Source organism: Coturnix japonica, chromosome 7 (genome assembly GCF_001577835.2).
Source record: "Coturnix japonica isolate 7356 chromosome 7, Coturnix japonica 2.1, whole genome shotgun sequence".
Classification (NCBI taxonomy): Eukaryota; Metazoa; Chordata; class Aves; order Galliformes; family Phasianidae; genus Coturnix; species Coturnix japonica.
This window is the reverse complement of record NC_029522.1, coordinates 17,354,683-17,369,428: the sequence shown is the minus strand read 5'-3', so window position 1 is coordinate 17,369,428 and position 14,746 is coordinate 17,354,683. Positions and strand designations below refer to the sequence as shown.

General features: G+C 35.5%; 1 protein-coding gene across 1 annotated transcript in view; it reads left to right on the top strand.

Moving 5' to 3' along the window:
- The first annotated feature begins 3,591 nt into the window (after positions 1-3,591).
- Positions 3,592-14,746, top strand: part of XIRP2 (xin actin binding repeat containing 2) — a 44,305-nt gene continuing 33,150 nt past the window's right edge. The window contains 1 exon segment of the mRNA XM_032445801.1: positions 3,592-3,951. Coding sequence (XP_032301692.1) covers positions 3,592-3,951 — 360 coding nt within the window.

The window sequence follows — 14,746 nt, the reverse complement described above, 5'->3', positions numbered from 1 at the left end:
ACATGCAGTATCTATTAAGAATGAATTCCCCCAGGTTTAAGGCTATATTCAAAATTCACAGAATGTATAAGGTCAGAAGGGACTTTACAGCCCCCACACAGTCCCAACCCCCTGCTGTGGGCTGATTGCCTCCCACAAGATCAGGCAGCCCAGGACCCCAGGACCCCATCCAACCTGGTCTTGGACTCCTTCAGGAATAGGGCATTTGCAGCTTCTCTGAGTCAACTGTTCCAGTGCCTCCACTCTGCAAAATTAGTTCTGACAAGTGCAGATACTACAATGCAATTACTTGGGGTTGGGGGTGGGGGGGGGGAGGGAAGAACAAAACAAGCACACCAACTTAACAAGTCTATAAACTGCTAAATCTCCATGCAGTTTCTGTCTGATGACCTCAAAGTAGCAAATTAATCATGCACACAAAGCAAATACACCCATTTTATCTACTGTCCAGTACACACAGGTCCCAAACTAGACCAATGAAAAGGAGTTAACATTCTCAGTTCAACCTGCATTGAGCGCTGTGAGGCAGAATGAGACAAACACCAGACTGCTTTTCAAAGACACCACAATACCTACTTTGAAAAAACAGTTTAAACAAAGGGAACCTCTACTACTGACTCATTCCGAAGTGCAATTACAGCTAAACTCAGGAGAAAAGGGATGCTGAAGAACTGCACAAACCAAAGCTAAGAAAAGCTTGCTTCATAGTCTGCAGCCAGTCCATCAAGTCAGCATAAAACACAAGCACTTCTGAAGTGCAGCAGCTAAGAATGAGTCTGAACATTCTTGCCACAGGGGAACTGGACAGCTGCACTTCATTTTGGTTTAAAACTCAGACCTCTGATGGATTCAGACCGCTTAGATCAACATGCACAGGTGGTAGAGAAAGGAAAGGTGTAACTTTTTTTTCTTTTTCTTTTTCTTTTTTTTTTTTTTTTTTTTTGCAGAAAGGGGAAAGCACAGGTGACAGTTTGCATCAGACAAGGGGAAAGAAGAGGGCAGCTGGGACTACCAAAAAGCTAAGGGAGAGGCGATCTTGAGCCAGTTTCTAGCTGGAAGGGAGTGGGAAAGCTATGAGCCAAAAAATGCTTTCCTGTTACATTCAAGGAAGAGGGATGCTGAATTTCTAAGTGCAGATACCTGGTGCTTCTCCTGTTTTTATAATTACCAAGTGAAATATTGCAGGTCAGTCTAATTCTGGTTAACTACCTGTCTTAAAACAAACTATAGAAACAGGAAAAAACCACACAACCCAACAATGCAGATCAAAGCTCAGTCAAATATAAGCATGTTAAAGGACATAATACAAAGGGAGGAGTTAATGAAATAAAATTTTGATGAGCAGTTGGGCTTTAGTGCTTAGTATTTATTTCTCTGTATTGTTTTAAATTCATGTTCTCTGTATTCAAATTCATTTTTGAATGAGAGATGAAAATTCATATCTGAGTATTTGCTAGAAAGCACTTTATGCCAAAAAAAAAAAACAACAAAAAAACCTTAAAATCAAACCTCTCAGGCCTGATTTCAGGAAACAGATAACAGGCTTCAGGTGAAAAAAAAAATAAAAATGATGGAATGGCAATTTTCCTTTCTAAATGTGCTGTGAGAAAGATGGAAGAAACTTCTGTGAGAACACGGAGGTCAACTGATCAGAAAGATGTGATATCAGCACTTGGTAATTTACCTGCTAGAACAGTTACCGTGCAATTGGAGCTCTGCAATGGGATGTGTTTTCAGACTGTAGAAGTACTTTGGTTCTCACAGCTAATACGCTATCCTTTCTATCTCCTATCTGCATTAAAATGCTGTGCCCTGCTCTACAATACTGATAGCTGTATCAAATCTGAAAGAAACCAGCAGTCTTCTGTCTCAACACCTTTCAGTGCAGCACACACTGATTACTTTTCACTCATTCATTAGCCCCATGTGTTTTTAAATTCTTTCTAATTTTCTGCTGCTTTTCAGTTCTTGATAGATGGCAACTGTCCTGTCAGCCCTAAGAATAAAATATCTAAACAACACACCTAATTCATTCTTCAGTTAACATATTCATCCTGTATGAACACACTGCCCTCTTTCATTGACTCTTGATGCAAAATCCTTTCATTAATTAAGTTTTAATGGGCCTGATTATAAAGTGCAGCTTTTAGACATGAGGCAAGCATTATACCCAATAGTGTTGTAATGTAATTCTTTTAGCCATTTTGCACAGCAAGCCATTCTGAACAGAATTTTTCTGGAATACTGTAATGCTGAAATAAGCCCTGATACTGTTTTGAGGGAAAAATATATATATATTGATTGTGCTTGCAGTAAAAATACAGCTTTCTTAGAACACCAAAGGCTGCAGTAAGTGTGAGCTACATTATAGTTTAACAATGAGCTGCAAAACTGTTCAGTCTTTAGGAGTGGTGGCTGACGCAAGTCCAAATACCTCACAAGAATCTAGAAATTAATACTATTCCTTACCATGACTTCTAGGTGCATTGATACTGGGTGCGATTCCCAAGACTTTTTTACTATGCCTATTACGATAGCTATAGCCTAATTATTGCTACAATCATATTTCAGAAATAGCATTATTTTCTCAGCTGTATGAAAGTACACGTTATACATTAGTCTGAACAACAACAAAAACATCAAAGATTAATGCTTTGTAGATGTCAAAAGAGCTGCACCTTCATATAAAAATGAAAATAATTTCAAATATTTAATTAGTACTGATAATAACAAATGAATAAAAAATATCCTCAGACAGTTGCCATGATTAAATCTGTTCAGGGACCATATGTTCCTCAATGGAAAGGTCTGCTGCTACCAGCTTGGATGGATATAGGAGTAGATCCTACTTTTGCTTTCCCTGTGTCCACACTGTACCCAGAACTACAACCTAACTCTTAGTCTATTGATGATTCAGATGATACTTCAGACTTGATAACTACCTCAAGATTGATTACATCTTAGAAAAAAAAAACAACATAAAACTTCCAAAGTTACAGATTTTCAAAATGAAATCTCAATCTCAGTAATTTTCCCAAGAGGAATACATAATCATAGAATCATTTGACTTGGAAGAAATATTTAAGTCATCTAGTCAAATTCCTCTGCAACGAGCAAGCAATGTATGTTGTATAAAATGGGACTTGGGGCTGCTCCACAAAAACCCAGTGAAGTATTTATCAAATTGAGAAACATAAAGACATGCAGTTCACCTCTGTCATACAGATATTGCCCCCATAACATGCTATACGCAGTTTTTATCCTGAGTCCAAATTGACTGCTCTAAATGAGACATCAGTCCTTTTTCCTCTTAGTACATTTATACATTATAATGTATAGTAACTTTGGTAAAAAAAAATAATAAAAAAAAATCCTGAATATCCTTTATTTATGTATTTGTAATTAAATCTAGTATAACAGCTTTTGAGTGGGTTTGTTGTGCATGTAAGGAAATAGAGTGGCACTGTTTTTTTCCTACACCTGTTTTTTGGTAGCTGGGATTTCTCTTTCCATTGGCAAGTAGCTACTGGCCCTGAGACTGGACTATGCTGTGGCCTGTCCCATGACCTACAAAGAGTCTTGAGCTGCCTCATGGGGGCCTCTGCCAGCACAGGGCCACCTGTCTCTGAGCCCAAGTATATGTTGCATTGGCAGGGCACGCTGGAGCTGCCTGACTTACCCCTGCAGAAGGGCTCTGTGAAGCTCCTCACGCAGAGATGGGAGTGTGCCAGTGCTCCAAGATCCAGCCTGATGCTCCGACGCCTACCAGCCCCGAGGTCTCCAGTGCCAGATAAAACAAGACAGAGCAGCATCGTGGAGAAAGTGCCAGCAGAAAACGAGAGGGTGGAGGTGTACAAGGAGGAGCCCCTGGGTGGCCCTCGCCAGATCGAGCGCTCCACCGTCGCTGTGAAGGAGCTGCAGAGCCACTTTGAGATCCTGGGTGGTAGAAAGGTGAGTGCCTGGGCTAGGAAAACACCTGGAAGGAATGGAGATTGTACCCAAGGATGCTGGGCAGCTTTCCTAGCCTCAGCCTCCTTTTTCTCTGCCCTAATGGGAATGAGCAATGCTGGAAGCATTGCCATTGGACTGCAGCCCCTGCCAGGCTAGAGCAGTTCAATTTCCCACTGAATAAAGGAAATAAAAGTTTAGACTTTCCATGGAAAAGTGAAGTTCTGCAGTTGAAAATGATTCCTGGAACATTTCTGAGGTTTTTATGATTTTATCACTTTTGAAATTATGAAAGCAGGTGCAATTATACTAAATAACACTATTTTGCAAGTAGATCAGAACAAATGCCAGAGATCCTTTCTCACTAAGTTTGATTTTTTAACACAATGCAGGTTTTGACTGCATTATTTTAATTACTTCAATATTCTCAAGAGACACACCCATCAATTGAGGAACATCTTGCTTCCTTGTTGCTTCACATACATGCAGCTTACAAACAAAACACAGAACAGATCACTGGGATTTGTATTTGTGAGATGGGCCAGTGCTATCACTATGCTAAATTTTACACCTTCCAATTGTACCATAAATGGAGTCTGGATCATGAAGCAGTGTCAATTTGCGGTAACACCCATTGATCGCCTTTTCATTAGAACTTCAGTGCAACTTTTTCACAAGCCTGGCATAACCGGTGTCACTCATTACAAGAATCTTCTCTTTTGAGACAACCTCTGTTTTCTCTCTAAAGGTCACCCAACCTGAGACAGGAACTGGAAGCTGGCGTATTAGGCATTAAAGGACATTCCATGAGATTAAAGGAATAGATAATAAAATACACATTTTTATCCAAATAAAATTATTAGAAATCTACTTAAGTTGTAATATTTTAGTCACAAAATAAGATCACTGAAGTCATAAATAACTGAGGGTAAATTTATAAAACTGCATTAAGACTTGTTGGTATCTGCAAAACAGCTTACATTTTTAGTGATGTGTATTGCAGTTTGAAAAATATTTCCAAAATCAAAATTACATTTCAAATAAGTTAGTCTGCATTACAATACTGAGATTTCCAATTAGTATACGTTATTTAACTATAACAAGATCTGTGCAGAAGCCATAGCCCCTTTATGTGTAGCTTAATGAAAAGAGAGGAGTTAGTTTTGACAGCCCTAACTTACATAGATTGATGAAAAACAGACTACAAGCTTGACAGGAAAGCAAAGCTATGAAAACTGTAATTGGTGGAAGCACAATTATAGGATGCTTTTAAATAATATAAACTAACCGTGATAACACTTTTTTTTTCTTTTCTTTTTTTTTTTTTAAACTCATTTCCACGTTTCAGGATAAGATCTATACTACATACTTTTTCCCTAAATTACTCATAGTAGTTTAAATCAATGGGGTGCTTTGTTGCACGAACCTGAGGCAATTATTTGCTGTAATTTTCCTGCTTTTTGATACTATTTATTTTGGGACAAAAGGGATATTTCTTACTCACCCGAGGACCTAGGAAGAACCAACATAACAATCCAGATAAACTGCTCTCTCTATATATGCACATGTATATTTAGATATTACCAGAAGAAGTAGTACATATGTACTGTGAATACGTTTAGACTGTAGTTCTAACAGGAAATCAGTGAAAGAAGAAAATACTCATATCACAACACAGTGCAAGGCCACACAAAGATTTAAGCAAACAGATTGCTTAAGAGTTGATTTCTTTAAGCCACAGTATATTTACACAGGCAGGCAGGCAGGGGGAGTGTAAGATAGAAAATTAGCTTATGTATTTTGCTTGCACATTGGAATGACTTCAGCCACTATACCTACAAAAAAAAAAAAAATATATATATATATATATTATATATATATTATATATATATATAAAACTAAATCAAGGCCACAGAAATCACAGTGGAACTTTTAAAAATTAAATAAAATGTCTTTTAAGGCTCTGTGCCAGCTAACTTAATAAACTTACCTTATGCATAAATGAATGTGCTCATTAGCCTTATGCTCAGAAAATGACTGCCAACTGTCATAACCATATTTAAACAGACTCTCTCTTGACTAATCAGACTTTCAATACCAGGGTCCATATTACTCCATTATTCCACAGTTAAAATATATTTTCAGTCTAAGAAAACAAAATTCTCCTGATTAAAAATACTAAAACGTCTCACTCAGGTTGCATTTCCATAACAGTACTGTTACTTGCCTTATAAAATCAACAGAGAAAAATCAGGGCAATTAGACAACATTAAATCATTACGTGACTTCTAAACAACTCATCAAAAAACAAAATCAGCCATATAACTGGTTCTACAGCAAAAGTTATGTATTTTGTTCTTTGACAGATTTTTCTTTCTGTTGGCTACATGTGAACTACGTCCAATCCTAATTCTTTGAGTGGAATTAAGACTTCATATTAATATAATAGAATACATTAAAAATTAATAGATTAAATAGAGCAAGGGTCTAAGTTTAATGATTTTGAAGCTAAATCGCTTGTTCAAGTCAAATTACTTTTGTATGAGCTTATCCAATTTGAACTCCTTCTTAGTAGTACTAACAAGTGTGTTACTGGAGCATTTGAATAAAAGCCTGTCTGTCCCTATCTCTCCATTACTTACAAATAAACTGATGTCCCATTCCAATCAAATGAAAAAGTATGTTCCCTTTTCTGGAGGGAAAAAAATAATTTCTCATGAATTCATACTATATTAAAACATCAATTTACTGTACTGACTTATCATTTCCATGCAACAACTACTTTATTAGCACTCAAAAGCATTGGAATGTTAATTCAAGTAGTGGTTGTGTTTGCTGGAAAGTGATTATGTATGTTTTTCTTAAAATATGTTAAAGCATCTGAACTAAGAAAGTAATTTCACGCTTACTTTTTAGAGAAACCTGTTCAAAGAACTTATTAAAACCATTCATTTAAATAACCTAATATATGTTCATTAAACTGTGTCCTTTGCAGAAAACATATGAACTACTGCCAGAAAGTAAATGAAGGGAACAGATGTTCAATGTAAAAGACTGGACATTCATTGTAATTGTTTAAACATGCTACATCGTCTTTCTCTTAACACTCTACAAAACATTTATATTAATTTAGCAAAGACATAGCACTGAAAAGAACAGAAACCTCACTAAAACAATAGGTCTTTGTGCCCTGCTAGCACTAGCATTATTTGTATTTTTGTTATGGATGACAGAAAATGGAACATAAATAATTATTGGAATGGCCAAACAATTACCCTTGCTAAAAGCCTTGGCCTTGAAGGGAGCACAACATGGTCAACCTTGTGGATTTGGGCTTGATCTAATTCTTAGCTTGCTCTTTTTATGACACAATGCACTCTGTCCTTTTGTTATCATAACCTTTTGTCTAATGCCAAAAGATTCCGCATCAAGCAAAGGAGGTACTGTCTGTGGATGATGAATAGGTATTAGTTAAAAATGCACATTCTTTTGGAAAACTTTTCTTATGTACTTTTACTCTAATTCCAAATGCATTGGATCTCTACAGGCATCTTAGAAGTCATCTGAAGAAACAATTCTCTCTGTACTTGGTTTATTCTCATTTAACTCATGTTTGAACAGGTCTGGTTTTTTATAGTTTGGAAGATGCATGAAAGTGTCTTGGACATGTTGACAGAGTACACATAATGGTTTTCTACAAAGTATTTCTATTGCTCCCTTTTTAGTCAGCACATCTGCAGGGATTCATATTCCATGAATGTATCATCTATGGTTCTTTAATTCTTTTGAACTACTTTCTTCATTAATTTTGTTTTTATCCTTTAATTGTGTATACAAACAGCAATGACTTTTCTGAAAAGCACACCTGCCTTTCTTAAGGTGTTGAGGATTTGAATTCGGTACAACTGACTCACACTTGTGACAGCTTTTCACACCTTGTTCTCCATCATGCCCATGCACTCTCCAGTGTTCATTCTCCAGTAGACTTTGTCCCTACTTTCTCTAGTTGTCTTAATATTAAGTATGCTTACACCAAATATTTGAGCATTTTCCAAATAGCAAATTCTTACACATTTTTTTTTTAACATAGCTTTGAGAGCACTTATTTTTTCTGCCCTAAATTCAGCTTTACAATTTTGTGTGTTCTATTTGGAAATGGACAAAACAGAAAAAATCATCTATAACATGTTTTCACCTTAAAAGGCTAGAATCAACTCCTGCATAATCTACATTTCCTTACAGAGAGATGTTAATTGTCTGAGTGAAAGTAATAATAAAGTTTGCTTAATTTATTGCCTGACGCCATTCCATAAATATGACATGTCCTTATATTAAAAAGATATTTAGCCTGTTTGTCACTTTTAAATTAAAGATATGATTTTCATCTGCTATGACTTGACTCTTTAGTGGAGCATAATAAGCCAACCAAAAACAAACAAACAAACAAACAAAAAACAAAACAAGAAAAACCATATATACTGTTTACCAAACGATATTTCCTAGGATGACTGAACTTCTAGGGAAGCCTGTCTAAGTATCTGAAAAAATTGCTCTTGAATTGGAAAAATTCACATACCAGTTTAAAAAAATATTTAAAAAGTCTAGAAAAAAACACATAGTCAGAGAGGTGCTTTTGTAACGTACTAATGTGCTGACTAAATTTTTTAAAAGTAGGTAATCTTATTTTTAACAGATTTGAGGAGATTAATATTTCCTTAAGCCCTGATCTAGCAGAAATGAACTTCTTGTAACTTCAGAGTTATGGCAACAGTAACCTTTAGCAAAAGTATTCCAAAGAGAGAATAAAGCAGAGAAACTCTACCTTCTATTCCTATTTCTATCCTGACCATCTGCAGAGAGAGAGAGAATGGAGAAATAAGGAAAATCTACCTCAGGACATCTTAGGAAAGACACAATAGAGAGTGAAATAATGAAATAGCCGTTCTCTAGAGATACAAATCTCTTAAAGATTAGATGTTGTAGAAGTAAGCTTTAACATTTTAAAATGTGCAAAGATCAATAAAGTTAAAACCTTTTAACTTATAAGTTGCATGTAATGTCCACGGAGTTTTGTCCAGTTTGATTTTGCAGATAAAGAACTGTGCTTTCTGGATCATCAGAAAAATCATGTCTACTTTTTGCAGACACACCAGCTAGTAAATACCTTTACCTAAGGCTATTTTTGTTGTATGGTTTTTGACCTGCTAGCTGGAGGCAGTGGAGCTTGGTAATTTCTTTGGGAAAATGACCATAAAGCAGTTGGAAAAACACACTCCCTTTCAAAGGTCAGCGCCCAGAAAGCAACGTTTGGAAAGGTATGTTTCTTTTGTATCATGTTCTTTCACTTCATCTCAAGATTTAGCTTAAGGTTAGTTTTCACCATTTTAAAGACAATGTATCCCAAGAATCTTTTCCTAACATACTTGTCACTCATGGCAGAAAGCAACAAACCTTAAAACATTTCACTGTCATTCTATTTAGTGGCATTTGGAAAAAAAAAAAAAAAATAACAGCCTGTAGCATCTTAATTCCTGAAGCAACGAAAGTGAACTGGAAAGATGGGAAGTAAATACATTCATTACTAGCACATCTTGGGAAACAGCACTGGGAGGGAAACATAATGTCTAGGTTAAGTTGATTAGGAAGGCAATAAACTTGTGACATAAAGTATAAGAAATCAACAAGTGCTGGTAAACAGGGGAAAACAGAAACATAAATTAAACAGGACGGGAAGAGACATTACTTGTTGTAGGTTACACTGTGTAATATGTCAAAATGAGCAATTGCAAACTAACAATCAAATAAGCACCTGCACCAAAGTGTACTCACAATTGTTATTTCAAATATGCCATCAATTATGGAAAATAAAATCCCCAATGTGTCTAATCCTTTTATTTTTCCCTAACAACCTAACAAACCGCTAACAACAGTGTGGTTCTCTGCCAGTAACTAGCAAAAAGCAAAATGGGATCACCATGTATTCTGAATTTATTATCAAGAGGTCAGAGTTAATTAATCCAAAATAACTGCACTCAGGAGTTTCATGCTCCTGCTCTGTATATACATGAAAGTGCAAAACTTCCCACATCATCAATGAGAAAGACAAAATGTTTTATCTCTATATGTCCAAGGCAAAGGTAGCACCCATATATTGTTGGAACAGCAGCCATTGTGGACCATAACATTACAGAAAGTGGAAATGATCTGCTAACTATACATTACTATATCAGCTGTCATAACAGATGAGATCCTTTAAGAGTCCTTTTTACAAACAAGCTCTCTCATGTTTTTATTTGTGTCCCTTTAGCCCTGTGTCTTCTTTTAGTCACACCTGTTGTTATTTTGAGCAGTTCAAAAAAAGTTACATAATGATAGCTATCTTTTTTAGTCATTTTCTGCTTATATTTATGGTAACATGGCATGCAATCCTTAATCTGAGCAATCTCTAGGCATTCAGCAAATGAATGAGAAAAATGAAAATACTAGTTTTATATCTGTCCTGTGTCATGGCATGTTTGTTTCAAAAGTAAGACCTGACGAATACAAACAGAAGAGCAGATGCTACTCAGGATTAGTTAGATCCTGAACTTTGTATACTTACCCAGAATTATTCAAGCTATCCATTGTCTTTTGCTGAAGCTGTTCATCTGAAGTTTCGTCACAAATAATAAATATTATCACTGGACTATGAATATGAAAATAGTCTGGTGAAACCAGCCTAGTGAATCTCTCAAACAATGCCCACTGACTCAGCCATCATCATTCACTGTAATTTTTTAGCTCATCTCAAACTATCTGTAGCTACTTCTCTTACTTAATAACAACTCTATTATCTGTGTTAATCTTCTTTTATAAAATATATTTCATTTTCTCTCTTATTATTCATTTTCAAACTTTAGCTCCACATCAGACCAACTAAATACAATTTTCATTTAAAAAAAAAAAAACAAAACAGGAACACTGATAACATACTATTTTACTAACTTTTACAGTGAGCTAAATCACTGAGGGAAAAAGTTTACAAGGAATTTTAAGTGCAGGAGTGCTGCAGACCTCATCAAACGTTCACTGCATTTATTCCAACCTGCAACGTACTTAACAAATGTCTTAAAAGGTTCACCTACTGTGCTCCATATTATGAGTGGATAAATTAAAAATATGGGCACCAGAACACACATTGCTTAGTGCAGTTTTGGGAATGAATCAGAGCATAGACTTTTAGAATTCATGTATGTTTAATGTAAACAAATACATTTAAGACTATAAAATGTTTTCACTAGTGGAAGCACTTACTAAAGGATGGATTGCCTTTAGTTGGACTAAGCCTCTATTATCCTTTTTTTTGCATTAGGCTTCAATAGTAGAATCTACCTCAGCAGCATGAGCAAGTGAAGGAAAATGCTTCTTCCACCATGTAAATGCATTGTCAGAGGACACTGAGAAGTAGCTTGCTCTGTGTAACTGGAAAATGATTCAATCTTTCAACTCAGGCAATATTTTGGAAGGAAACAAAGCAGAGAGTAAAGGGAGAAGATTGGCATACAGAGCGGCAGAGAAATAAAGTGCCTATCATGAAATAAAAATACTAGTAATTTTGTAAGATATTTGCTTCTCCCAGCTCTGCTAGTGCTTTTTGTTTCTGGTTTATTGTTCTTGATTTCTGATTCACATTGCAGAGTGCTTTCAGTAATTTCCAGCAATTTAAAATAATTACTAAAATCATGAAATAGCAAATGATTGTGGAAAACGACAACTGAAAGAATGAAAATGTCTGCAGCAATAATAAACACAAAATGATCACGTTAGAAAACGTCACTGTCATAACTATTATTTTCTTTTGCTTGAAGGCAGCTGCACACAAATATTTTAAGAATTTTAAAAGATCTAATCCAATATTTCTCTGAATCTAAGCAAGTGTCAGCAAGAGAGTTTTTAAAGAAAAACATATATTCTAGATCTGTCAATGAATTTATAATAAACAAACAAAAACCTAAGCCCACACATTCTCTTGTGAAAGCCAAAATAAATAGCATTTGTTTCCAACTCTGTATCTGCAAGTTAACAGTAGTAGCACTGGTATTCATAGATAGAACATCCAGTAAAACAAAGGCTCTTCAATTTCTACTGAAAGAATAGAGACCACTGAGAGTTATAATATTCAGTCCTTAAAATAAGCATTGTAAAGGCAAAGATATATTAAAGAACAAAGGAGTAACCTTCAAGGTAGCCTGGGAATATAGTATGCAATAGTGTTCCTTTTACACTTGCATGCAGAGAGATTACTAGGTTCACTACAGTAAAAGAGCTCTAAGTAAAACCTTATCATGCTAGGATTATTTACAACAGTGCTTTTTAGATGTTATGCTAAAACTGCTATCCAATTATTATGAAAATAGGAAGCACAAACAATTGTATTCAATGGAAACGTTTGATATATGCATGTAAACAGAAAAGTAAAAAAAAAAAAATACAAAACCAAGAGGAGATAGCTGAGGGAGGATACAGTGTTTAATTTCGCCTACATTTCAGATCTTAACTTTTATCGCTTGTGCAGTGAAATAGCATTTCAAGCATCTATGGCACAGTTTGGAAAAAGAACTTCAGTGACATTCTCAGTTACTGGTCACTTTTGTTCAGAAATCAGTTTCCATGACTTTTTCAAATCTGAAAATTTCAGCCTATTAATCCTGGTTACAAAGCTAAGTTGCCTCTACCACATCAGTTTCTTTGCTGTTGCTCTTTCTAATACATTTCACATTCAGTGCAGTTGTCACAAACCTGGACTTTTCCTTCTTCATGATTTGCTGCTAATATACTGCCAGTGAGTCACATGGACATTGAGTAACAGCTTAGGATAAATTCTGTCTAAGTTGTGAATTTATTTCAACTTGTTTTAAAAAGATGTACTAAGATTTACCTCTACTAAGGTTTTTATGTCAGAGTGTCATGAAATATGTCTTTATTTATATTTTGTAGGCATTGCAGACAGCCTACTTTAAATGATTTTACTCAGGCTAGTATAATAGTTTTGAAGAAAACTCATTAAAAAGTTCTTGGTTATTGTCACATGATTTAACTGTGGCCTCTTATCAGCATCTATTTAGTATGTTCTTTATCCTCTAGAAGACACCTGTCAAAATCAACCACTGCACTTTAACCACTTGGGAAGAAAAGTATCCGTTACCATTATGTGCTCTATACTTTCTTAGTAAGTGCACTGTGCAGTTGCTGATTTAGCACAACAATTCATTATCATACCATAATTACTGCCATAATAACGAAAATCAAGTTTTTACAACAATCTGTATATAACTAACATTCCTTCAAAAGAATAGAATAGGAAGAGATCAGTTTAAACAATTAAATGAGTTTCCCTTTTTGGCCCATACAATCAGGCCATTACTTATTAGGCAGCAATACCAGAGACCCTGTCTCAATTTTACTATCGTAATAAACAGCAAATGAGTAAATTAGTAATTAAAAGTGAAATCTATAAACATAATACAAATTCTAAAGAGAATGCAGCTACTCAACATTTCTTCTCAATGTTGAACTTCATTCTGAGATGACAACTCCGCATATATCTTATTTTTCTTCAGGGTAAGAAGCAGCTCTTTTCAGTGCATCCGCTGTCTGTATACCACAGTTATTTTATACCCTTCCTCCAAATGAAAATACTGCCTTATTTCAAAACTGTTTGCAACAGATGAAAAGGATAAGTATCTAGATCTGGGCTGGGGATAAAATGAACAAGCAGGTTCCAGGCAGCCATACTGTTTTTTCTTAAAAGCCTCTTGAGAAATCCTGTCTTAGTGAAGTGGTGCATTGCAGAGAATCAGCTAAGAATGTGGCTTTCCCTCAACAGTTTACTTACTGGCTTCACGGAGTTTATGTAGCAGGTGTTATTAGCACTTCTCAGTAATAGTCACTTTAGGGGGTTTGTCATCCATCTTAATAATGCCACCAGCATTTCAGCAGATGGTAGACATGATTCCATGCACTCACTGTTTCTAAATTGCACCAGAATGGATTTCCATCATATTTTTAATTACAAATGAGAAATATATCAGAAACAGACTTGCCTCATGCTGGCATTTCCAAAGGCTTTCTTCCAGGCAGGCAAGGGCTATGCCACTTTGTTTTATTTTTTATATTTCACAAAGATGGAATGATTCACAGGAGATATTTTCAGCTTGTTCAGTGCTAGAATTAAATCCAAATCACTTTTGTGTACTCTTCAGCTAAGCATCCTCTTGTTTTGAATTGGAAGATAAGGTGCCAGTTTTAGTGATAAAATTATTGTGGTAGAAAGCTCTCAAAAGTAAGCAGAACAACATATTTTTACCTCAGTAAGACCACCTCCTCTCTATCCAGAGCTTGACTGGTCACAAATATTATGAAGTATTAAGAGCAATCAGGGAGACAGGAAGATAGGAGATTTTACATTTCTCATTAAATGTACAGGCAGCTTAAGTGGTTAAAATGTCTTCTAAAAAGTGAGTCTGAGAAGAGTTATGACTGAGAATAAACACTAGTTTGGTGTATCTATTTGCAGTGAAGAGTAAGAAAACATTTTTAGAAATCAATGTAGCATATGACTAAAGAACTTAATTCCTACAATGGAGTGCCCCATTTACATGCTAGGCTTATTAGGTAATAGTAACATTTAAGAGCCAGTTCAGCAAAGCTTTGAGGCAAGCACTTGAATTTCCACAGAAAACAATTCTTCAAAAAGCAACTGTCAGGTACTTAGAGTTGCTAAGTACTAAAGAACATTGAGGGATCAAGATTTTAGATA